Source organism: Lissotriton helveticus (genome assembly GCF_964261635.1).
Source record: "Lissotriton helveticus chromosome 1_1 unlocalized genomic scaffold, aLisHel1.1 SUPER_1_unloc_35, whole genome shotgun sequence".
Classification (NCBI taxonomy): domain Eukaryota; kingdom Metazoa; phylum Chordata; class Amphibia; order Caudata; family Salamandridae; genus Lissotriton; species Lissotriton helveticus.
The window spans coordinates 463,285-488,631 of NW_027611676.1; the positions used below are offsets into that span (position 1 = coordinate 463,285).

The 25,347-nt window shown below is 45.6% G+C and overlaps 2 protein-coding genes across 4 annotated transcripts in view; one reads left to right on the forward strand and one right to left on the reverse strand.

Moving 5' to 3' along the window:
• LOC144805955 (uncharacterized) overlaps nt 1–12,033 on the forward strand; it is a 122,718-nt gene extending 110,685 nt beyond the window's left edge. For all 3 annotated transcript variants that reach the window (XM_078672422.1, XM_078672419.1, XM_078672420.1), the window contains one exon: nt 8,187–12,033. In XM_078672422.1, coding sequence (XP_078528548.1) covers nt 9,105–10,511 — 1,407 coding nt within the window. In that variant the 5' untranslated portion in view covers nt 8,187–9,104 and the 3' untranslated portion in view covers nt 10,512–12,033. The remainder of the gene's footprint in view (nt 1–8,186) is intronic.
• LOC144805953 (uncharacterized) overlaps nt 1–25,347 on the reverse strand; it is a 630,307-nt gene that overhangs the window by 289,861 nt on the left and 315,099 nt on the right. Inside the window, exon 8 of the mRNA XM_078672414.1 lies at nt 4,374–4,381. Coding sequence (XP_078528540.1) covers nt 4,374–4,381 — 8 coding nt within the window. The remainder of the gene's footprint in view (nt 1–4,373; nt 4,382–25,347) is intronic.

Genomic DNA, 25,347 nt, shown 5'->3' on the forward strand with positions numbered 1-25,347 from the left:
GTGTGTTTCCCCCTCGGGCCTCCGAGGCGACTGCACTCCACATAGCCGCACGTCTGTTCACATCACTTGGGAATGTGTTTCGTTAGGGACCCCGGCTTGCGGCCCGTCAGCGTGCAGATCTTCGCCGCTCCGCGTTCGTGTCCCGGGGAGTCGAACCTCTGCAGGGAGGGAGTGTGAGACCTAGATAGTTGCTCTGTGGGAGGATAATGCAGGATAGTTAGCGGTGCACGGCGGAGCTTTGGGTTTAAGCGGCCATCTTAGCTGCTGGCAAGCTCCGCCCCCCCCACCTCTTAAGGGTTGTTGCAGACAGTCTGCTGAGCCATCCATCCTTCAGATATATTTGTGTTCTGATTGCTGAGTCATGCATGCCTCTTAAGGGTTTTTGCAGACAGACTGCTGAGCCATGCATCCTTCAGATATATTTGTGCTCTGATTGCTGAATCATGCATGCCTCTTAAGGATTTTTGCAGACAGGCTGTTGAGCCATGCATTCTTCAGATGTATTTGTGCTCTGATTGTAGTCATGCATGCCTCTTTAGGGTTTTTGCAGACATACTGCTGACCCATGCATTCTTCAGATCTATTTGTGCTCTTATTGCAGGGTCATGCTTGCCTCTTAAGGATTTTTGCAGACAGACTGCTGAGCCATGCATTCTTCAGATCTATTTGTGCTCTGATTGCTGAGTCATGCATGCCTCTTAAGGGTTTTTGCAGACATACTGCTGAGCAAGGCATTCTTCAGATCTATTTGTACTCTGAGTGCTGAGTCATGAATGCCTCTTAAGGGTTTTTGCAAACAGACTGCTGAGCCATGCATTCTTCAAATATATTTGTGCTCTGATTGCAGAGTCATGCATGCCTTTTAAGGATTTTTTGCAGACAGACTGCTGAGCCATGCATTGTTCAGATACATTTGTGCTCTGATTGCTGAGTCATGCATGCCTCTTTAGGGTTTTTGCAAACAGACTGCCGAGCCATGCTTTCTTCAGATATATTTGTGCTCTGATTGCAGGGTCATGCATGCCTCTTAAGGGTTTTTGCAGACATACTGCTGAGCCATGCATTCTTCAGATATATTTGTGCTCTGATTTCAGAGTCATGCATGCCTCTTAAGGGTTTTTGCAGACAGGCTGCTGAGCCACGCATTGTTCGGATATATTTGTGTTCTGATTGCTGAGTCATGCATGCCTCTTAAGGGTTTTTGCAGACAGACTGCTGAGCCATGCATCCTTCAGATATATTTGTGCTCTGATTGCTGAGTCATGCATGCCTCTTAAGGGTTTTTGCAGACAGACTTCTGAGCCATCCATCCTTCAGATATATTTGTGGTCTGATTGCTGAGTCATGCATGCCTCCTAAGGGTTTTTGCAGACAGACATCTGAGCCATCCATCCTTCAGATATATTTGTGTTCTGATTGTTGAGTCATGCATGCCTCTTAAGGGTTTTTGCAGACATACTGCTGAGCCATGCATTCTTCAGATTTATTTGTGCTCTGATTGCAGTCATGCATGCCCCTTTAGGGTTTTTGCAGACATACTGCTGAGCCATGCATTCTTCAGATTTATTTGTGCTCTGATTGCAGTCATGCATGCCATTTTAGGGTTTTTTCAGACATACTGCTGAGCCATGCATTCTTCATATCTATTTGCGCTCTGATTGCAGGGTCATGCATGCCTCTTAAGGGTTTTTGCAGACATACCGATGAGCAATGCATTCTTCAGATCTATTTGTGCTCTGATTGCTGAGTCATGCATGCCTCTTAAGGGTTTTTGCAGACATACCGATGAGCAATGCATTCTTCAGATCTATTTGTGCTCTGATTGCTGAGTCTTGCATGCCTCTTAAGGGTTTTTGCAGACAGACTGCTGAGCCATGCATCCTTCAGATATACTTGTGCTCTGATTGCTGAGTCATGCATGCCTCTTTAGGGTTTTTGCAGGCAGACTGCTGAGCCATGCATTCTTTAGTCCCTGCAAGATACTGTATCACGCAAGCATTATCCAGTGCTTTCACACAACGGGTGCAATGTGGGCTAAGGGTGGCGGCGGCGCGTGTACTGATTTGACAAAGACATTCATCCACTCACAACGGTGCTACAATCGCCTCTTAGCTAGGATGGTGCTTGCATTGCATTTGTTGCAGTTTATCCAAGAGTGCTGCTCACAACGGGACATGAGACTGAGCATGGTTTGTTGTGTGCTCCTGGAAGTCTTCAGTGGTTTCCAGGAGGAGAGAACAGCTTAGCGCTTTGATTCTTTCTTAGAGACCTAGTGTACGCAATAATAATTATACATTAACAATAATAATAACAACTACTGAAATGACTTTAATTACTGCAACAACAACACAAAGAGAGCTCAGTTTACATATCCTCCCATTCTGAACACACAATGCTTTTTAAGTTCTTTATTGCAGCTAATAAGACTGGCATTTTTGTCACTGCCCCCATTTCTGGTCCCATTTTCTTTTCTTCTTGCCCTATTGAAGGGCAGGAAGAAAAGATAATGGGAACAGAAAACAAGCTATTGTTTATGCCCGGCATTCTCCTGGTGTTCCTCGTTCACCCCCTTCACTTCTACCTTTTCTTGTTCCTCTTGACGTCTCTCTAACGTTATAGGAAATGAAAAGGATTTATAGAGCGCAAACAAATGCCCAAAGGTGTCAAGGCGCTGACAGCAATTATCCCTAAAGAAGGAAAAGAAGACGGAAATAGAAATTCCATGGTCTCAAGGCCGAAGCATCCATGACAGAATAAAAAGTCCGGTTTTTAACCCCTTTAGCACGCCGTAGAATACGCTACAGTGCGGATGTTTCAGTGCGCTGGCTGGGCTGTGTCGGCCAACGGACGTGCACAGCACTATGGAGGTAGTGCTCGCGACAGCCGTTGGCCGACTCACGCAACGAACGGGTTAAGGCCTTACGAAATGGGGTGTGAGCCTGAAGACTGGAGATGGAACGGAGAAGGGAGTTCCATAGCTTCAATACGGCCACGGAAAAGGCTCTGGACTCCCCAACTTGCCTTTTGGTATTTAGGAACAATTACAAGATTTTGACTTGAGGATTGAAGCTGTCTGGAGGGAATATATCATTGAAACATGTCTTTAATATCTCCATGCCCCATGTTATGCAGTGCCTTGTGAACGATGCATAAAGTTTGAAGGTAATAGGTTTGTCACAGGTAGCCAATTGAGCTTCAGAATCTCTGCCAAAACTGATTGAGATTTAGGAATACCAAAAATCAATCTTGCCGCCGCATTTTGGACCAGCTGCAGTTTGGCTCTTACAGTCTTGTTGATAGCCAAGTGGAGCGCATTCCAGTAGTCTAACCGGGATGAGATCAGTGCCCCGGCCACTTGCTTACGTGCCGGGAGGGAAATGTAAGGATCTCTCCTTCTCCAGGCGCCCTTTTTCTTCCTTCCCTCGCACTTCTTCTTCCTGGTTTTTTCTGCTCTCTCGTATCTGTACTGCTGTTCCTCGTTTCCGTCTTGTCACCCTCACTGCGCTTCCCGCCCATTGAATACGGACCACGAGGGCTTCAGGAGGAACCATGGCAGGTGACGGCGACCTCTGTACTCTGTCTTTCTGTATAGATTTGTTTATTTAAGTGATCAGTCTTTTAAAAACAAAAACCATTAAACCAATGACATTTATAATAGGACTACTGCATACTTATATAAACATGTAAAATCATTAGTAGAATTTTTACACGGTTGGGCTACAACATATATCTATACATCAATTATTTAAAATTTCGTTTAAAATGGAGATTTAGGAGTTCCTGTCTTTGTGACAGTCTATTGCGATCTCCACTGAGTTTTACCCATTTCCTTTAAATACACATTTAAAAGTTTCACCCCCCTGCACTGTTCAGTGATCTCTGAGGGGCTGTTGTGGACGGATGTGATCATGTCTATGATCCTTGAATACTAATTTAGTGGGCAGTAGCCCCTTTTGGAACATAGTCATCTTGTCTGCAGTGGGCTAATAATAGCTGGTATTAGAGCTTCCTTCCTGTTACCGAGCCACTGGGTGTCGTAAGTAATTGCGTCGCCATCCCTAATCCCTGGCCAAGAAAAATCGGGCTGCAGATTTAGTGGGAACGGCCCCCCTAAAGCACCAGGCCAAGTTAGGCCCCCATCTGTAGAGACCCTAGTACTTGAAATTCTACTTAATTTCCCTAACCGGTGTCATTCTCTGCCATTCCAGCAGGGGCGCAGCTTCCGGGGGTGGTATTTGGGGCGTTACATCTCACTAGTAAATGTATTTTCAGCTAAATAGTTGGGCACAGGTGCTTTCAGTCGGGTATGGTGAGATGTCTGTCGCATTTCAACAGGAATTTTTATCTACACGCCGACACAGACGCACACACACACTTTTCCCTTTCTGTTTTGAAAGTCTTCAACAATGTTGGTCGTATTACAAAATAACGTGTTTTCTCTAACTCCGCATCTGTCTCCTTTTCATTGCCCCTTGCATGCGCTCTGCTTGTCATATAATGTATTTTAACATTATATGTCAGCTCCATTCATGGAACATCTACAGCTCACCCCCTCCAATCTTATTGCCCAAGCTACGCTCCTGCCTGCCAGTGCCTCATTATTACCTATTTACTTCAGTGTCAATGAGGTGTGTGCTGGTTTACATGTGAGTCTCTTTTAGCCTGTGTGTTTGTTTATGTGTGCATGTTTGTGTGCGTCTATTTGAATATCTGTTTGTGGGTGTTTGTTTTTTCTATTTGTATTTATGTGTTTGTGTGCACCATTGTGGGTAGTTAGGTGTCTGTATGTTCATGTTTGGTGTGTGTTTGTGGGTCTATGCATCTCTTTGTATGTGTATTTCTTTGTGGGAGCACTCTTTTCTGTCTTTATCAAATGTGCTTAACCTCTTCCTTAGAAGATAGATAGCCTCTTTTAATGAGGTGTTCCCCATGCCTGCCCTATACATTAAAACAAACATTAAATTACATTAGCACACTTAATTTTCTATGTATTCACAATCAATTATTAGGATAAGATTTTCAGTGTAAAAACAGTACTTATAAATGATTATTTTTATCTCAATACAAATTGGCTATCTTCCACTCCTACTTTCAAACACAACGCGTAAACTAGAGGCATAGCTTCCATTAGTGCAGCAGGTGCAGTGTCACCAGGGCCCACTGAACTCTAATGATTGCTGTAGTTCACAGTTTAAACAGGGACCAAAAAGGGCATTTCTTTCTTGGACTAGAGCCCCTGACACACTGGCTCCTACTGTCACCTAGCCTTGCTGGAGGAGAAATGTTTATTTGCGAGAGGGATGCTGTATGGAAGAGTAAAGACTCGTTGGATATTGTTCTACTTGTGAAATACACCTGCTTTAGAGTTGGAAATGATTATCAGCCCCGTCAGTGGTGGGAAGTTCCATCGGGGAGCATGGCAGTGCCTAACAGGACTGAATGTGAACACAGCTATGTACAGGAGGCTGCTCGGTGCATTACAGGTGCCTGTATTCAAGGCCTTTTCATAACTTTTGGTAAATTTAGGTAGATATGGTGATCTCCTGTATGTGCTGCAAGTACACCATATTAAGGTGTTAAGAGCCCTGTTCCTTGGGTAAGGTTACTTGCGAACCATAGAGACTCGAAGGGGGAGCAGCCATAAAGACAAGCCGCAGGACAGTCTGGAGGTTATCCCCCGTGTACCCTCATGCCCTCAGTACAAGAAGCCTCTTTGGTTTTTATGGGAAATATGAAATCCAGAAACACAGAGAATCTATTCACTTTAACGCTGAAAACTGCCAACATTTCTGTGTGAAAATGTGAGAGAAATGAGGAATTAGAGTAAGATATCACAAAATGTGTAAAAGGCGAATATATATATATATATATATATATATATAGAGAGAGAGAGAGAGAAAGAAAGAGAGAGAGAGAAAGAAAGAAAGATGTTACGTGGTCAAGGCATATACATGGTAAAGACTTGCGTGGTAAAGGCATTTGTTGGAATGTATGACATTATAATTAGTCTATTCCTGCACAATCTCAGAGGGGAGTCGGGAGCTGAAGGACATGAAATGAGTTAAACCTGGATAAAAGAAATATAGGATGGGAGAAATGAGACTTCACCTGTGGACAACAGAAACCTCCTCCCGCTCTACCAAAGCCCTGTTGAGTCACAAACTAGCATCGTGGCCTTCAGACTGACCACAATAAGCCAAATATCTTGTAAATGTTGAAAAACTAAAACATTTATTAATATGCTCACATCTGTTGGATGTAGGGATATTTCAGTTAAATTATTGGTCGTGATGGATCCTCTATAAGGAATAAATGAATGATATCGTTGAATAATAAATGTCATGATTTAATGTTTGTTTGCCATATCTGTGTGCGCAATATAAAGACGGGCCATTGCAGTCAGCCCCTCATTCTGTTTTACAGAAAACCCTGGAAGGATCTGCTGATTGAAATACAACAGGATCTTAACTTTACCTACTTTAGGAAGAACTAAAGACTCACTTTTTAAGTTGTCTTTCAGGGCAGAATCCGTCAATAGTTCAAGGGAGATGGATATATATTACGCTGATAGAAAATCCACCTCAACTCAGGATAATGCTCCAGTCTTCCAGGTTAGAAGGATCTAGAAATGCTTGAACTAGGAGCGCTGTAAAATGTGTTGAAGGTGACTTAGGGCTTTATTACGAGTGTGGCGGTCTTCCAATGAGACTACCAGTGCGAAGGTACCAGGCAGACTCCCAAGCCCATTGAGAGCCCGCCGCCGGATTATGACCTAAATCCAGGGTGGGTGGGCGGTGCAGCAGCGGTCTCGCGGCGGCTGTATTAGGCTCATTAGAGAGCCTAAACATCATACCACCACCTTAAGAGTGCCTGCAGCACGTTCCTTTACCATGTCATGCATGCCACACTGTGCAGGAACAAGGTTCAATTCCATGGGGTGGCACAACACGTGCCCCCCGCATGCAACCCCAGGAGCAGAATCGGCCGGGCCCTGTTACGGCCCCCTTACCTGCATGTCCTTTATCCTTTTCATGGTGGGATCCCCACCATGAAAAGGACGGTGGATATGCAGACCGTAATATGCTCGGCGATGTCGGCATTGGCACTGCCAACATATTCAGGGTGTTTGCAGACCGCCTCCACAGCGGGATCCTTGATCCTGGGGGGGTGGTGGTCTTGTGGAGGTCTCACCACCACACTCATAATACGGCGGTCAGACCGCCAGGATGGTGGCAGTTGGACCGCCATGTGAGTATGGCGATCATGAGGGCCGCCGCACTCGTAGTAAGGCCCTTAATGAGCTGCAAGGTAAAGGCGGGAGTTGGCATTTGAGCTGATCCAGTGTGAACATGAAGAATTGTGGAAGAAGGTGTCTGGAGTTACCTTTGTCATCTATACTTCCTAAAGAATTACCTTTTTCATGTGTACTTCCTGAAGAGTTTCCTTGGTCGAATACTTCCTGAAGAGTTACCTTTGTTGTACACTTCCTGAAGAGTTACCTTGGTTAAATACTTCCTGAAGAGTTACCTTTGTTATACACTTCCTGAAGAGTTACCTTGGTTAAATACTTCCTGAAGAGTTACCTTTGTTGTACACTTCCTGAAGAGTTTCCTTGGTTGAATACTTCCTGAAGAGTTACCTTTGTTGTACACTTCCTGAAGAGTTACCTTGGTTAAATACTTCCTGAAGAGTTACCTTTGTTATACACTTCCTGAAGAGTTACCTTGGTGAAATACTTCCTGAAGAGTTACCTTGGGTAAATACTTCCTGAAGAGTTACCTTTGTTATACACTTCCTGAAGAGCTACCTTTGGTAGATACTTCCTGAAACTAAATTAACGGCAGCTCTTCCTGATTCCTCTCTTTTTCCACAATCTGTTCTGTTTAAATGAAATCTTCTCCATGTGTATCTACCCAAAACTGTACCTGTAGCACAAGTGCTCTGTGGCTGCCCTTTCTTTAGTAAGTTACTCTGTGAATAATGGTAAATCACTGCCTTTTCAGAAGTAAATAAGATGTGACATGTTCAACCACAGTTTTAATAAAATATCCATGTATGGTAAAATGTTCCTTACTAAATTTCAAATATGGTAGAGAAGAGATGTCTTCTACAGCTGGTTAAATAGTGTGTATTCACATTCTATTACATTTGCATTTAGTAATATTGCATTTCTTTACATCCAACAGAGAATAAGCCTTAAATGCACGGATTGATTATGAATAATGAAGATAACACATCAAACCTGCAAAAATTATCAAAAATAAGGAGCTCCAAAAACATCAGTGCAATCAGAGGCAGAGGACAGATCCAGGAAGAAGCAGTCAAAGGCAATTCAGTGAGTGTCCGAGTCTGAGATCTGCACCTTGATACCCCAAGACGAAGAAATGACCTCAACAAAATTAAGGCAACAAAACTGACAAACCACCTGCTGTATAAACAAGCGTCCAACACCAGCTTTGATCATGAGGCCGGTATGAGAGTTGGAGGAAGGTCTCATGTCTATTTGGGGTCCATAGCTTGGAACAAACTCCCTCTTCAGCTTTCAGCTGTTAGCAACATGAAAATGTTTAAAAAAGGTTGAAAACATGGCTTTTTGTCCATGTTGAAAACAAACAGATTTGCTTTCTTTTCTGACCTGTGCTTTGCCCCGGGACACTCTTTGGAGTAGCTGTACACATTACGAGTCGCTTCACCATCATGATATGGCTAGAGCAGTGCTTCGCTATCTAAACTGGCAACAGACCAGCATTCAGTGCTCTAGGTGTATTGCAAACACTTTCTAGCCAAACCGCAGGCACCAGGGAAAAGCACAATGAAGTGGAGCCTAACAACTGAAGGCTAAAGGAAAGCGGAGATCTGCTCTCTGAAGTACAGAGTATTGTCCCAATTTGCACCTACCGGAAGGAAGATTAAGCTTTACCCGCAAGCAGGCAAAGCCATTATCCAATCTAAAGATGCAATCACCCACAAGGAAGCCTTACTGATATTATGAATGTGGCAGGTATTTAGTGAGTCTTGTATTTTATTGTTAAATCGGAAATCACACGTCCAAAATATAACACACATACAGGGAATGTGAAAATAACGCAAGTAGTTTATTAACTATGCTGACCCTTCAGGAAACACGGTCAGGAGAAAAATCGTGCAATTCCACTGAATATGTCAAGAACTTTAGCCAATTAGAAACCATAAAAGAGCATCAGCAAATACAAACAGGGGAAAAACCATACCATTGCACTGAATGTGTGAAGAGCTTCAGTCGGTTATCACATCTCCAAACACATCAGCGAATACACACAGCGGAAAAACCATATCATTGCAAGGAATGTGTAAAGAGCTTCAATCAAATTGCAAACCTCCACACACATCAGAGAATACACACAGGGGAAAAACCATACCAGTGCAGTGAATGTGGAAGTAGTTTTAGGGTACTATCACACCTCCACACACATCAGAAAACACACACAGGGGAAAAACTATACCAGTGCAGTGAATGTGTAAAGAGCTTTAGTCAGTTAACAGACCTCCGGAGACATCAGCGAATACACACTGGGGAAAAACCATACAATTGCAGTGAATGTGGAAGTAGTTTTAGGGTACAATCAAGCCTCCACACACATCAGAGAACACACACAGGGGAAAAACCCTACCATTGCAATGAATGTGTGAAGAGTTTCAGTACGTTAGCAGAACTCCAAACACATCAGCGAACACACACAGGGGAAAAACCATACCAGTGCAGTGAATGTGTTAAGAGCTTCAGTCAGTTAACAAACCTCCGCAGACATCAGCGAATACACACAGCGGAAAAACCATATCATTGCAAGGAATGTGTAAAGAGCTTCAGTCAGTTAACAGGCCTCCAGAGACATCAGCGAATACACACTGGGGAAAAACCATACAATTGCAGTGAATGTGGAAGTAGTTTTAGGGTACTATCACACCTCCACACACATCAGAAAACACACACAGGGGAAAAACTATACCAGTGCAGTGAATGTGTAAAGAGCTTTAGTCAGTTAACAGACCTCCGGAGACATCAGCGAATACACACTGGGGAAAAACCATACAATTGCAGTGAATGTGGAAGTAGTTTTAGGGTACAATCAAGCCTCCACACACATCAGAGAACACACACAGGGGAAAAACCCTACCATTGCAATGAATGTGTGAAGAGTTTCAGTACGTTAGCAGAACTCCAAACACATCAGCGAACACACACAGGGGAAAAACCATACCAGTGCAGTGAATGTGTTAAGAGCTTCAGTCAGTTAACAAACCTCCGCAGACATCAGCGAATACACACTGGGGAAAAACCATACAATTGCAGTGAATGTGGAAGTAGTTTTAGGGTACAATCAAGCCTCCACAGACATCAGAGAACACACACAGGGGAAAAACCCTACCATTGCAATGAATGTGGAAGTAGTTTTACTTACTCTTCAGCATTAAGAAATCATCAGCGAGCTCACAAAGGGGAAACAAATCTTTTAAATGCCATGAATGTTTGAAAAGCTGTAGTCCATTATCAATCCTAAACAGGCATCAGCGAACACACGCAGAAGAAAAGCCTTCAAGTGCAATGAATGTCTGAAGAAATGTAGTCAATTATCAAGCCTATGCAGACATCAGCTTGCACTCACTCTGTAAATACCATACAACTGTAGTGAGTGTAGAAGTACCTTTAGGAAATCTTTCGCATTACGGATTCATCAGTTAATGCACACAGAGAAAAATCCTTTCAGGTGCAGTGAATGTGTGAATATCTTCAGTCAGTTATTAAACCTACGGATACATCAACTAACACACACAGAGTAAAAATGAGCATTGCAATGAATGTTAGAAGTGATTTTGTCAATTGCGAACACACCTGGGGTAAACCTTACAATTGCACTAAAAGTGTGCCAAGATTTTGTCAATTTCTGATCCTACATAGCCTCAGCGAACACACACCTTCATTTAACTCACTTAGAATTAATCCTAGAGATGCAGTGAATTCAAAAAGAACTTAAGAACATTAACAATAATATTGACTCATCTGAGGACATATACAGGAGCAGAACAGTGCAGTTAATGTGAGATGAAGGAATTACAGGAACAAGTATATAATTATGTGGGATATTCAAATACCAGATGAATGAAGACTCGACTAGAAGAAAAGAAGAAAACCAATGATTTGTAGAATATTAAAAGTGTCTGTTCCCAGTGATTGTTCACTTCGGCACACATAGAAAAAACAACGTGATATAACAGGAAATCCACTGGGAGACTAGCTCAATGTGGAATAAAAGAAAAGAAACACTGGTGGTTTTTATTTGGCGATGAAGAGTTACAAAGAAAAACATCCAAGTGTTCCTGTTCATGCTACCTGCAGAAGTTTAGGGATAAATACGATTCTGCCTGCACACATTGCTATATTAGCATAAGTGAGTTAGTTGCAAAAAAACAATTTTGCTGCTTTTGCACATGACACTACATGTCTCTGTTTTTATAAAGACAAACTGCTTGCTTTTCCTTCACATGAGAACGGTCTGTTTTTCATATCTCTAGACTCATACTGCGATCTCAAGTCTGCACAAAGTGTTCAAGGTTAAAATAACAATGTATGCTGTCGATGCAGGTTGATCGGCCCACGCTCTAGACACAACACAAACACAGCTGCTCATTTCTGAAACTCAGGTGCTTTTAATATTGAACTGCATGCATGAGTCTAGCACTTGGAAAAAACCTTTCAATCGACAAAGAGCTGTGCTGATCTGGGATGTGATTCACTTCACCTGACTTTGGAGGTATGGGGTTCCTGGTTTTCACCTAGAGATCTTCTATTATTATAATACCTAGCTCCTATCAAGGGGAGGGTGGTACACAAGGCGCTATAGACCTGGTTCCACTCTCATTATAATATGATTTCTCCCTTTGTATTTTATGGAATTGTAACAATGTTGATTGTATTGATTTTATGCATCTTATTACTTATGTTAGCAAAGATACTGCATCTTAGAGCACGTAGTTGAAATAAACATTTAAACTATACAGTGTCTCTGATTGCTCACGTTGTGGACATTTATGAGAATAAAAACAAAAGAGTGTTCTTGATTCCCACTATTCCTGAGAGGTCCCAAAGTCGCTTGTTCATTGGTAGCTTCGCTTTAGTACGGAGAATGAATGAGACACTGTTGCTAGTCGGATAGGGGTTCTGGGCACTGAGGTGGATTTTTGGTACACCACAATTCACTGAGGTCCTGGTTTCCTGCGCATAGTTCTGTGCATGAGCTGAATTCCCGTAACATGGTGCCCAAAGTCTTGATTAGTGCTCGTATCTGTCCCCAATACCCTCAACACCTTTTCCGGTTAACAGGCGTGACGGATTAACCTACCTATACGAATGTGTTATAGGTTAATTCAAGCATGAGATTTATGAAAAGGTTCACATTTTGAATTACTACCCTTTGTTGTACTGCAATTTATATAAATTGTTTTTCTTCTCTATGTCCTCATGGGTGATATTGACATAGCTCAGCATAGTTGGGCAGCGCTCCGGCGTCATCAGACGCAGTTTGGAGTACCAGACGATGGAATGCCTGTAATCTTTGTGGTGAGTGCTGATTCGGAGTTTAGTCATCAATGGAGCGCACACCGCTAGCCCCTCCTCCGGATCGCCCCTCGGGACTCTGGTACTTGTAGTTCTTTAGTGGATCACCCATGTGGGTGCAAGTCGGTACTTGTTGGACTGATGAATCTCTAGACCCGATACATGTCCCGGGTTTTAGGATATCGCCCGAGACATGTCTCGGGTTTCGGGATAACTTCCCTCATCAGTAAAGAAAGATAGTTAGGGGTGGAAGAGAAGGCCGCCACACAACAGTAAAAGGCCTCGATGCCAGAACCGGCACGCAGGTGCGTCGTCCAAGAGCCCGTCGGCCCAAAGCTCAAGGGAGCCATATTGTGTTTAGTCATCAATGGAGCGCACACCGCTAGCCCCTCCTCCGTATCGCCCCTCGGGACTCTGGTACTTGTAGTTCTTTAGTGGATCACCCATGTGGGTGCAAGTCGGTACTTGTTGGACTGATGAATCTCTAGACCCGATACATGTCCCGGGTTTTAGGATATCGCCCGAGACATGTCTCAGGTTTCGGGATAACTTCCCTCATCATTAGAGAAAGATAGTTAGGGGTGGAAGAGAAGGCCGCCACACAACAGTCAAAGGCCTCGATGCCAGAACCGGCACGCAGGTGCGTCGTCCAAGAGCCCGTCGGCCCAAAGCTCAAGGGAGCCATATTGTATTTAGTCATCAATGGAGCGCACACCGCTAGCCCCTCCTCCGGATCGCCCCTTGGGACTCTGGTACTTGTAGTTCTTTAGTGGATCACCCATGTGGGTGCAAGTCGGTACTTGTTGGACTGATGAATCTCTAGACCCGATACATGTCCCGGGTTTTAGGATATCGCCCGAGACATGTCTCGGGTTTCGGGATAACTTCCCTCATCAGTAGAGAAAGATAGTTAGGGGTGGAAGAGAAGGCCGCCACACAACAGTCAAAGGCCTCGATGCCAGAACCGGCACGCAGGTGCGTCGTCCAAGAGCCCGTCGGCCCAAAGCTCAAGGGAGCCATATTGTGTTTAGTCATCAATGGAGCGCACACCGCTAGCCCCTCCTCCGGATCGCCCCTCGGGACTCTGGTACTTGTAGTTCTTTAGTGGATCACCCATGTGGGTGCAAGACGGTACTTGTTGGACTGATGAATCTCTAGACCCGATACATGTCCCGGGTTTTAGGATACCGCCCGAGACATGTCTCGGGTTTCGGGATAACTTCCCTCATCAGTAGAGAAAGATAGTTAGGGGTGGAAGAGAAGGCCGCCACACAACAGTCAAAGGCCTCGATGCCAGAACCGGCACGCAGGTGCGTCGTCCAAGAGCCCGTCGGCCCAAAGCTCAAGGGAGCCATATTGTGTTTAGTCATCAATAGAGCGCACACCACTAGCCCCTCCTCCGGATCGCCCATCGGGACTCTGGTACTTGTAGTTCTTTAGTGGATCACCCATGTGGGTGCAAGTCGGTACTTGTTGGACTGATGAATCTCTAGACCCGATACATGTCCCGGGTTTTAGGATATCGCCCGAGACATGTCTCGGGTTTCGGGATAACTTCCCTCATCAGTAGAGAAAGATAGTTAGGGGTGGAAGAGAAGGCCGCCACACAACAGTCAAAGGCCTCAATGCCAGAACCGGCACACAGGTGCGTCGTCCAAGAGCCCGTCGGCCCAAAGCTCAAGGGAGCCATATTGTGTTTAGTCATCAATGCAGCGCACACCGCTAGCCCCTCCTCCGGATCGCCCCTCGGGACTATGGTACTTGTAGTTCTTTAGTGGATCACCCATGTGGGTGCAAGTCGGTACTTGTTGGACTGATGAATCTCTAGACCCGATACATGTCCCGGGTTTTAGGATATCGCCCGAGACATGTCTCGGGTTTCGGGATAACTTCCCTCATCAGTAGAGAAAGATAGTTAGGGGTGGAAGAGAAGGCCGCCACACAACAGTCAAAGGCCTCGATGCCAGAACCGGCACGCAGGTGCGTCGTCCAAGAGCCCGTCGGCCCAAAGCTCAAGGGAGCCATATTGTGTTTAGTCATCAATGGAGCGCACACCGCTAGCCCCTCCTCCGTATCGCCCCTCGGGACTCTGGTACTTGTAGTTCTTTAGTGGATCACCCATGTGGGTGCAAGTCGGTACTTGTTGGACTGATGAATCTCTAGACCCGATACATGTCCCGGGTTTTAGGATATCGCCCGAGACATGTCTCGGGTTTCGGGATAACTTCCCTCATCATTAGAGAAAGATAGTTAGGGGTGGAAGAGAAGGCCGCCACACAACAGTCAAAGGCCTCGATGCCAGAACCGGCACGCAGGTGCGTCGTCCAAGAGCCCGTCGGCCCAAAGCTCAAGGGAGCCATATTGTATTTAGTCATCAATGGAGCGCACACCGCTAGCCCCTCCTCCGGATCGCCCCTTGGGACTCTGGTACTTGTAGTTCTTTAGTGGATCACCCATGTGGGTGCAAGTCGGTACTTGTTGGACTGATGAATCTCTAGACCCGATACATGTCCCGGGTTTTAGGATATCGCCCGAGACATGTCTCGGGTTTCGGGATAACTTCCCTCATCAGTAGAGAAAGATAGTTAGGGGTGGAAGAGAAGGCCGCCACACAACAGTCAAAGGCCTCGATGCCAGAACCGGCACGCAGGTGCGTCGTCCAAGAGCCTGTCGGCACAAAGCTCAAGGGAGCCATATTGTGTTTAGTCATCAATGGAGCGCACACCGCTAGCCCCTCCTCCGGATCACCCCTCGGGACTCTGGTACTTGTAGTTCTTTAGTGGATCACCCATGTGGGTGCAAGTCGGTACTTGTTGGACTGATGAATCTCTAGACCCGATACATGTCCCGGGTTTTAGGATATCGCCCGAGACATGTCTTGGGTTTCGGGATAACTTCCCTCATCAGTAGAGAAAGATAGTTAGGGGTGGAAGAGAAGGCCGCCACACAACAGTCAAAGGCCTCGATGCCAGAACCGGCACGCAGGTGCGTCGTCCAAGAGCCCGTCGGCCCAAAGCTCAAGGGAGCCATATTGTGTTTAGTCATCAATGGAGCGCACACCACTAGCCCCTCCTCCGGATCGCCCCTCGGGACTCTGGTACTTGTAGTTCTTTAGTGGATCACCCATGTGGGTGCAAGTCGGTACTTGTTGGACTGATGAATCTCTAGACCCGATACATGTCCCGGGTTTTAGGATATCGCCCGAGACATGTCTCGGGTTTCGGGATAACTTCCCTCATCAGTAGAGAAAGATTGTTAGGGGTGGAAGAGAAGGCCGCCACACAACAGTCAAAGGCCTCGATGCCAGAACCGGCACGCAGGTGCGTCGTCCAAGAGCCCGTCGGCCCAAAGCTCAAGGGAGCCATATTGTGTTTAGTCATCAATGGAGCGCACACCGCTAGCCCCTCCTCCGGATCGCCCCTCGGGACTCTGGTACTTGTAGTTCTTTAGTGGATCACCCATGTGGGTGCAAGTCGGTACTTGTTGGACTGATGAATCTCTAGACCCGATACATGTCCCGGGTTTTAGGATATCGCCCGAGACATGTCTCGGGTTTCGGGATAACTTCCCTCATCAGTAGAGAAAGATAGTTAGGGGTGGAAGAGAAGGCCGCCACACAACAGTCAAAGGCCTCGATGCCAGAACCGGCACGCAGGTGCGTCGTCCAAGAGCCCGTCGGCCCAAAGCTCAAAGGAGCCATATTGTGTGTAGTCATCAATGGAGCGCACACCGCTGGCCCCTCCTCCGGATCGCCCCTCGGGACTCTGGTACTTGTAGTTCTTTAGTGGATCACCCATGTGGGTGCAAGTCGGTACTTGTTGGACTGATGAATCTCTAGACCCGATACATGTCCCGGGTTTTAGGATATCGCCCGAGACATGTCTCGGGTTTCGGGATAACTTCCCTCATCAGTAGAGAAAGATAGTTAGGGGTGGAAGAGAAGGCCGACACACAACAGTCAAAGGCCTCGATGCCAGAACCGGCACGCAGGTGCGTCGTCCAAGAGCCCGTCGGCCCAAAGCTCAAGGGAGCCATATTGTGTTTAGTCAACAATGGAGCGCACACCGCTAGCCCCTCCTCCGGATCGCCCCTCGGGACTCTGGTACTTGTAGTTCTTTAGTGGATCACCCATGTGGGAGCAAGTCGGTACTTGTTGTGTGGAAAAGTAAATTTTGCCATGTTCTGTGTCTCTACGTGTCATCCATCATATGTTATGTGTGCATGATCAATATGCATATGCATTCCCCATGTCCGATTAATGACGCAATTATAGTTGTGTCCACCTCTGGTATGTCATTTCCCAGTCCCCGTGAATACTACGAATATCAGACCTATGTAAAGCTACGTTGCCACGTTTCTCAGTGTGCACGTTATTTCATTATAAAGTCCCCGTTTCCAGGCCTCAACAGGGCCCGGACATCAGATTCAGCTCCTGTCTCCTGAGCCTCGCTGAGGAGCGATACAGCCCCCACCTGTATCCTCGACCTTTCACTTACTTCCTGCCTCGCAGTCCCCGGTGCAGCTCTGCCACTGAGTCTGCCAAGAATATGTTATGATTCCAGTTATCAGTTCAGTCCTCCTTCTCTGCATTCCTAAGCTACTGAACTGCATCAATAGTTTCCGTCATTGTCTAGCCTATGCGGCTCCATGTTAAGAGAAATACTGTATTTAATGGTCATTTAATATTCTTCATCACGCACTACATGTAGAATAAATGCATGCTCTAGTCTTAGAGTCAGTTAGCTTTTCCCCTCATGACTTCTAGTTTATATCAACATGTTCCCTAAACATCAGATACTAAATAGGGTTTAGGTACATGTCACTCCGACCCTCCAGACTTTAGTCTCTGCTCCTAGCACAGAGTTCATAGCCCCCAGCTTCTCCTCGTAACACGTCATTGCCAGTTTGCGCGCACCACCAGGTTAGAGGTCCCGGCTCCTTAGGTAGCCCCCTCCATGGTTTCCGCCCCATTCATGACATATTCTGTTACGTTTGCATCACATGTCTGAGTTACACCTTCTTTTTACCCTTATCTTTCGCGACTGCTACGCGTCACGCCTTCTGCTCCACCCACTGCTACGCCTACTGCAATGTAATGCTATGTGTTTGCGCTATGTATATATGCTCGTGTATTGTTATTAAAAGTTAGCGCGCTCATCCCAAACCCAGCCCCAGCAGCTGCTGGGCCCTGTCATCCTATTCCTATTCAGGTTGTCCTGTTCCTGTCCTTATGCTGTAATAAACCTGCAAAACTCCCACTACCTCGAATCTTGACTCTTATTTATTGAGCTATCTGTTATGATATATGTCTAGTCAAAAATAGGGTATTATTTATTTATTTACCACATAATGGCGCCCGAATAGGGACTTGCCCTTTCCCCACGCGTCGGTGAAGCCACGCCGACCCCCTGACCCTCTGCAGTCGTGACGGAACTCTTCTGCGCAGTGGCAGATATTTCTGCTCAAGTATCCCTCAGGCCCACGGAGGAGACGGAGGAGGCGGTCCAGCATCCAGACGAGACGGTGGAGGAACGCGGCGAGTCCCGACCAGAGCCCAAGCCAAGAGTCCAAGGTCCGAGGTATCCGGAGGTCCACCCGTAACTGAAGTCCGAAGTCCGAAGTTCGTCGTCCGTCGTCGTAGCAGTCCAGTCCAGTCCGAGGCCTTCCGTTCTTGCTGCCCGGTGAGTACCGTTACTGGGGTGGTATCTAGACAGGGTCAATTTAATTGACTCTGGTCTGTGGGTTGGTGGTACACAGTCCCACAAACGAAGTGTCCACTTCGGTGGATGCGGGTCCTGACGTGTCTCTTTAAGAGACCGGTAAGTTTCGTACTGTTTCAGCAGTGCATCTAGTTTCTGTTCTAGTCAGTTCTGTTCTCGAGAAATTTCAAGTATTTCCAGGTAGTATTCTGTTCGAACTGTTATTTTAAATGTTTTTCATGTATTTTAATGTCGTGGTATGAATGGGAAATAAGTATCGTGTTTATTGTGTATTGTATTGTGTCTAGATTACAGTTCAGTCATGCCCATATTTTCCAAGTTACGTCAGTTAAAAACTAGAAAGGGTCTGCTGGAAGCAGCAGTTCCCGTCCCGCCCAGGGACAGTCCAGGTCATTTTATGTATCAGAAGCATGGCATAAGTGCCATATTGTATCTAGATTTATGGGTAGAGTATACCAAACAGTTAGAAGAAAAGTATAGATGGCCCGTATCGGGTACATGGGATGCCGAATGCATCATGCGAGTAGAAGAGGCATTATGGAAAAAGAAAGCCAGACAATCACAGAAAGACGCCATCGAGTTATGGCGCAAAGAAGCTCATAAAAGAACCGAAAAAGAAATCAGAAAATCAGAATTAAGTAGAGAATCCCAAGAACGAGCCCAAGATAGAGAATTAATCGAGATAGGTGAACGAGTTAGAACTGAGCAATCAGACAGACAGAGGAATGCCCTCATTAAGGGTATGTATCCTCTTCTTGCTGAGGGCTTGCCAAAAGCGACCCCGGAGGCATCCAGTAATTTCCCGCCACCACTAGTTCCGACCAAACTACGTCACAAACCGACCGCAGCTGATATTTTCATCTCGTCCTATTTGGACGACACAGTCCCAGAATATGCAAATCCTGTCCGCACTCCGCTCGTCCCTGTAAACCAGGTAATTCCTGCTCCCCCAGATACCGGGGTGCCCTTAACAGCCCCCCCGGGTCAGCCCGCCATACAAGTCCAGCCCACGTTACAATTACCCACCCTGCCAGGACGAAAAGCATCAGTTGATGATTCTAGTTTAGGGGCCGCAGGAGGAGGTCTTCCTCAAACTCCGCCGCCATACAAGCGTTTATCAGCACTCGAATTACATGCTCAAGCATCACAGCGTACTCCTAAAAGTAATAAGTCTGTTGCAGAGATCAGGCAAACCCTTGGCGAATGTGTCTATGACCCAGTTCCAGGCGAGTTTAATATGGTTTTATATTCCGTACGCGTAAGGAGAGTGACCGAGTATCTAGTCACCCTGCCGAATATGAAAGAAGATCTAGACCGGATATATCGTTTCATCCGTACAGGGGATGACCCACAAAGTATTAGTGATGCCATGTCTCAAAGGAAAGCCGAGATTCAGCGTATGATATTAAAGTTCTTAATTAACTGTCTAATAAGAGAACAGGATTACCCGTCTAAAGACCCGGAAGAAATGAAAACTCTAACAAAGTGGAGTGATAATATAGCCGAAGGAAAGCACAATACCATTGGTGCCATGGAAAGTATGTACAAGAAAATTCGTAGAGAGATAATAAAGATACACGAACAGCGTAAAGCAGCACAAGTAAGCGAGAAAGAAAGTACCTCTGATCCTGAAGAGGAAGACGATGAGAATACCGCCAGAATAGCGTATGTAGGAAAACCTAGATTTCCAGATCGCCATTTACGCCTAGAACACAAGTCTATTTTCCATCATCCAGCACCAGAACAAGGTTCCCTAGAACAAGTATTTCAAGCTACCGATCACATTCTGAAATCACGAATCGGTTATAGTGAGTTAAGTACTATGCATGAACAGGAACTAGTCCGATCAGCAGTCAGATGGATTACTGATTCTACCACTTTTCCAGACGAAATAGTGGCACAAATGTTTCTGAAAATGCCCCCAGCCGAGCAGCGACTGGTGGGTATGTATATGATTCAGCACCTCATTACTCTGTATGAGGGTCAACATTCTGATCCAGGCCCGTTACATGATATCCTGAACGAGTTACTCCAGTACAGATGGAGAGGTCTAGGTACCGATTTAATTAGTGTCATTATAGAACAGCGCCACAAATATAGAACATTCTTGAACCCGCATTTTGTCCATGTCCCACCCCCAGAAAGTAAACCCTTTTACATAGACAGACAGAATCCGTTACGAGAAGTCCACCCAGTCAGAGGAGCGGGTGGCGAAATGCAGCGAGTGTTTGTATACACTCCGATCACAAAGATGGAACTCCTCGAAATGAAGAAATTAATTCCATGTCATGACAAAGATCCAGCAGGGTTCCATAGAGAATTAAAAGACATGCTCCGTATGGGAGAATACACATACCCAGATATCATTAAAATGCTAAAGGTCCTGTTGCCCGCAGGGGTGTATGAAAAGCTTAAAGAAAAAGAATGGGAGGTGGGAGAGAAAAAGATCGATTGGGCAGTCCTAGAAGCAGAAGATAAGATACGTGTACCAGGTACTGGTCTCGGAGATAAATGTAAAGAATTACCAGAATTATTAATTCAAGTTTTACCCAGATTATTAACAACTAGAAAAGAAGACTGGGATGCAATCTCAGCCTGTAAACAGAAACAAGATGAAGATATTAGTGATTTTTATTCTAGGTTTGAAAAGTGCTTTGGTATCAACAGTGGCCTCAAGACAAGTAGTGAGTCATACCCTCACCTTTTCGTTACTAAATTAGTCGAGAATTCAAGCCCACAAGTTAAAAACCGAGTTTTGAAAGTCGAAAGCACCTGGCAAGCAAATACTCCGTCCCAGATGCTCCAGATGCTCCAGTATCACCAGAATAGAATCAGGGAAGAGCAAGAACACGAGAGAAAAGGTATGAAAGACACGAAAATGAAAGTGCTAGTTGCACAATCTGTTCCCCAAGACAGTCAGAAGAGGGGTCCGAATCAAGTTAGTCATCCTGCAGCTCCCGTTAAAGGGAATTGCAATTATTGTAAACAGCCAGGTCATTTTATAAATGAGTGTGCAGTTCTGAAACATAACATAGCTACTGGTAAGACTAAAGAAAGACCACGTCCGCCTAGACAGGAACAAGTTTCACAGACTCCTCCGTCACAGACTGCACCACAGACAGTTACCGCACCGCAGCCTATCGCTGCAACACAGCATGTCACACAGCAGATGTACCAGTATGCACAGTCTGAGTATCCAGAGTACCAGCCATATTCATGAAACAGCCTAGAGAGGGAGGTTGGCTTGCCTCTCATCGAGATACCTGTAGATCAAGAAGGTCCCTATGTTCACAGTCAAGTATTAGGGAAAGACAGAAAGTTTTTGATTGATACAGGGGCAAGTAGGACCACAATTAGTCATGCCGAAGTTCCAGGGGCTCCGCTCTCAGGCTCAAGAAATGTTTCCCTTGGATTTTCAGGAAAGCCTATCGTTAATGAGATTTCAAAGCCAGTCACTCTAGAAGTAGGTCCATTGTCCCGCACTACTGATCTGCTACTTACTAAGTCATGTCCAGAAAATCTATTAGGCATTAAAACACTGAAAGAGTTAGGTGCAGTTATATGCTGTTCCCCAGAGGGAATACGTCTGTTCCTACGTGACTTTAAGGGTCACTATGTATTACGAGATTTTGATTCCAGACTGTCCAAAGTTCCGCAGCATTTATGGGCGCAAGGTCCAACTGATGTAGGTTACATGCAAATCACACCCTATCGTGTGACTCTCAAGCCAGGTGTAGTGTTACCACGAATCAGACAGTATAGATTGCCACCTGAGGCTGTAGCAGCCTTATCCAAAATTATTGACGAGCTCATGGCTCAAGGAGTAGTTGTAGAAACTGACTCCAATGTATGTAACTCTCCGATCATTCCAGTCATGAAACGTACTGATCCAAATGCACCCCCAGTATATCGATTAGTGGTTGACTTACGAGAGCTTAATAAATGTATTATTCCGCAGTACCCAGTTGTCCCAGACATCTCTTCCCTATTAACGGCCATTGATTCCGAAGCCACGTTCTTCACTGTCATAGACCTCAAGAACGCATTTTTTAGTGTTCCCATTCATCCAGACAGCCAGTTCCTTTTCGGATTTTGTTTAAATGGAAGGAGCTATATGTTCACACGCGCTCCTCAAGGTTTCACAGAAAGTCCTAGTATCTACAGTCAAGCACTTAAGAGACAACTTGACAACATTCATATGCCAACTGACACTGCCCTGCTCCAGTATGTCGATGATCTACTGATCACAGCTCGTTCTGAACGTGACTGCGAGCGAGCGTCACTGACGGTTCTGTATTTCCTAGCCGAGATGGGGCACAAGGTGTCCCCTTCGAAGCTTCAATTCTGTGTCCAGCAAGTGGTCTACTTAGGACACTTACTGTCCAAGAGGGGTAGGCAGTTGACACCAGACCGTATCCAGTTAATAGCGAGTCTTCCTCAGCCCAGAACCCAGAAGGAGGTACGTGCCTTTATTGGCCTTACTTCTTATTGCAGACAATGGATTCCTCAGTATGCATTTCTAGCCAAGCCACTGATACAGTTAACGACACAGGAGGCAGCCGTATCGACTGTCCTCCTTTGGACATCTGAACATACACTTAGTTTCAACGAGTTAAAGAAAGCTTTATGTCAAGCTCCAGTTCTAGCGACACCGAACTACAGTAAGCCTTTTACACTTTTCGTTACTGAACGTGAAGGTACAGCATTATCTGTTCTCACACAAGACCAAGCAGGACAATACAAGCCTTGTGCTTATTTTTCTAGCACACTAGATCCAGTCGCCCAGGCTCTGCCTGCGTGCCTCAAGTCAGTTGCAGCCACAGCACTAGCTATCAGACAAAGTGATTCCATAGTTCTAGGACACTCCTTGACAGTACAAGTCCCACACTCCGTGGAAGTTCTTTTAAATCGAACACAAACACAGCACTTGACAATTGCACGTTTAACAGGTTATGAATTGACACTGTTTCAGCCACACATAGAAATTAGACGCTGCAACATCCTGAATCCTGCTACACTGTTACCATCAGTTAGTTCAAATCCTGCCGCACACGACTGTGTGGAAGTAGTTAACATTACGACAAAGCCAAGACAAGACCTGACAGACATTCCGTTACCAGATCCTGACCTGACACTTTATGTGGATGGTTCATGTATGAGGACTAGTACAGGCGAACTAGTAGCCGCGTATGCAGTGACTACTGACACCGAAGTTATTGAAACACACCGTATTGATACTCTGTCCGCTCAAGCAGCAGAGCTAGTTGCTCTGACACAAGCCTGTATACACGCCAAGAACCTGAAAGTTAATGTTTACACAGATTCACGTTACGCATTTGGAGTCGTTCACGACTTTGGAGTGCTCTGGCAGGAGAGAGGTTTCATGACTTCTCATGGAACCAAGATTCAGCATGGTCTCCTTATTCAAGCTCTGTTAGATGCCATACACTTACCGACATCTATCGCTATTATGAAATGCAAAGCACATACGAAAGTCACTGACATTATTTCCCAAGGTAATGATCTAGCAGATCGCACAGCCAAGCTTACAGCACAGACTCTAGACATTCCAGTTAACATGACACACACTCCAGATCTGACTACATGTATGACAGTTAAGGACCCTACCCAAGATGTCATAGATATCCAGTTACATGCTACTCCCGATGAAATCAAGAAATGGTCTGAACAAGGAGGGGTCCAGACAGATCAAGGATGGTTAACGAAGGGTAGAACCGCATGGTTTCTCCCCGACTCTATGGTTCAAGTCATTATTAATACCGCACATAGTCCAGCACACTTAGGAGAAAAAGCAATGTTAGACAGTATTCAGAACATTTGGTTCAACAAGCATTTACGAGCTGCAGCTAAGCAGAAAGTCCGTACCTGTATGATATGTTGTCAGTTTAATCCAGGTAAAAGTGTCCCGGTGGAACAAGGTGGTTTCCAGCCCCCTGACCACCCTTTTGAAGTCCTCCAGATGGATTATATTCAGATGGAGCGATGTCGAGGTTTCAAGTATGTCCTTGTAGTTGTATGCGCTTTGTCCAGGTGGACAGAAGCATATCCAGTCCCAGATTACACAGCCGCGACCACTGCCAAGCAGTTGGTTCGTGAGTTCTTCCCTCGATATGGACTCCCTAGAGTCGTATATTCTGATAACGGTCAGCCATTCTCATCTGAGTTGATGAAGCACGTTTCCCTTTTGCTAGGGTACCAGTGGAAGTTCCATTGTGTACGCCATCCTGAAGCAGCCGGTCTCGTTGAGAGACATAATCAGACCCTGAAAATCCGAATCGCCAAAGTATGTAAAGAGAAGGGTGTGGACTGGCTAGTAGCTCTGCCAGTTGCTTTGTTTTATATGCGCATGGTCGCACATTCCAGATCAGGTCTGTCCCCGTATGAGGTCGTATTCGGCCGCCCCCCTAACATGTGGGGTACTCCTAGACCCCGAAGTATTACTGATGTTTCATGTAATATGCTGACAGATTACCTAGCTTCCTTGATGTCTGCCCTCAACTCATGTCGTTCACAGGTTGCCGCCGCATTTCCAGACAATACCGAGGTGGCACCGCATGAGATCGTTCCAGGTTCGATGGTGCTCGTCCGGAACTTTGACAGATCAAGTCCGCTGGAGCCTCGTTGGAAAGAGCCCCGTCAGGTCCTCCTCACCACCCGTACAGCTGTGAAATTGGAAGGACGCCGCGGCTGGGTGCACCTTTCGCACGTCAAGAAATTCTACGGATTGAAACCGGTCTCCAAGAACATTTCCCAGGATATCAAGACTTGTCAAAACATTGTTCCTAAGGACTGTCCCGCAAATGACATTGACACAACCCCTCCCCTGTTAGAGAAAACTCCGCAGCAGGAGTATAAGCAAAAACTCCGGTCTAGTAAAATAAGTCAGTCAGTTTGATTGTCTAAGTCCTCCCCTAGGTGAAACGGTTAGACTGTTTCTGACATGTATAAAATAGACCCCCATAGTGAGAGAGTTAGTCAAAACTCAAACCGATGTATCGTTTTTCTAAGTTTCAT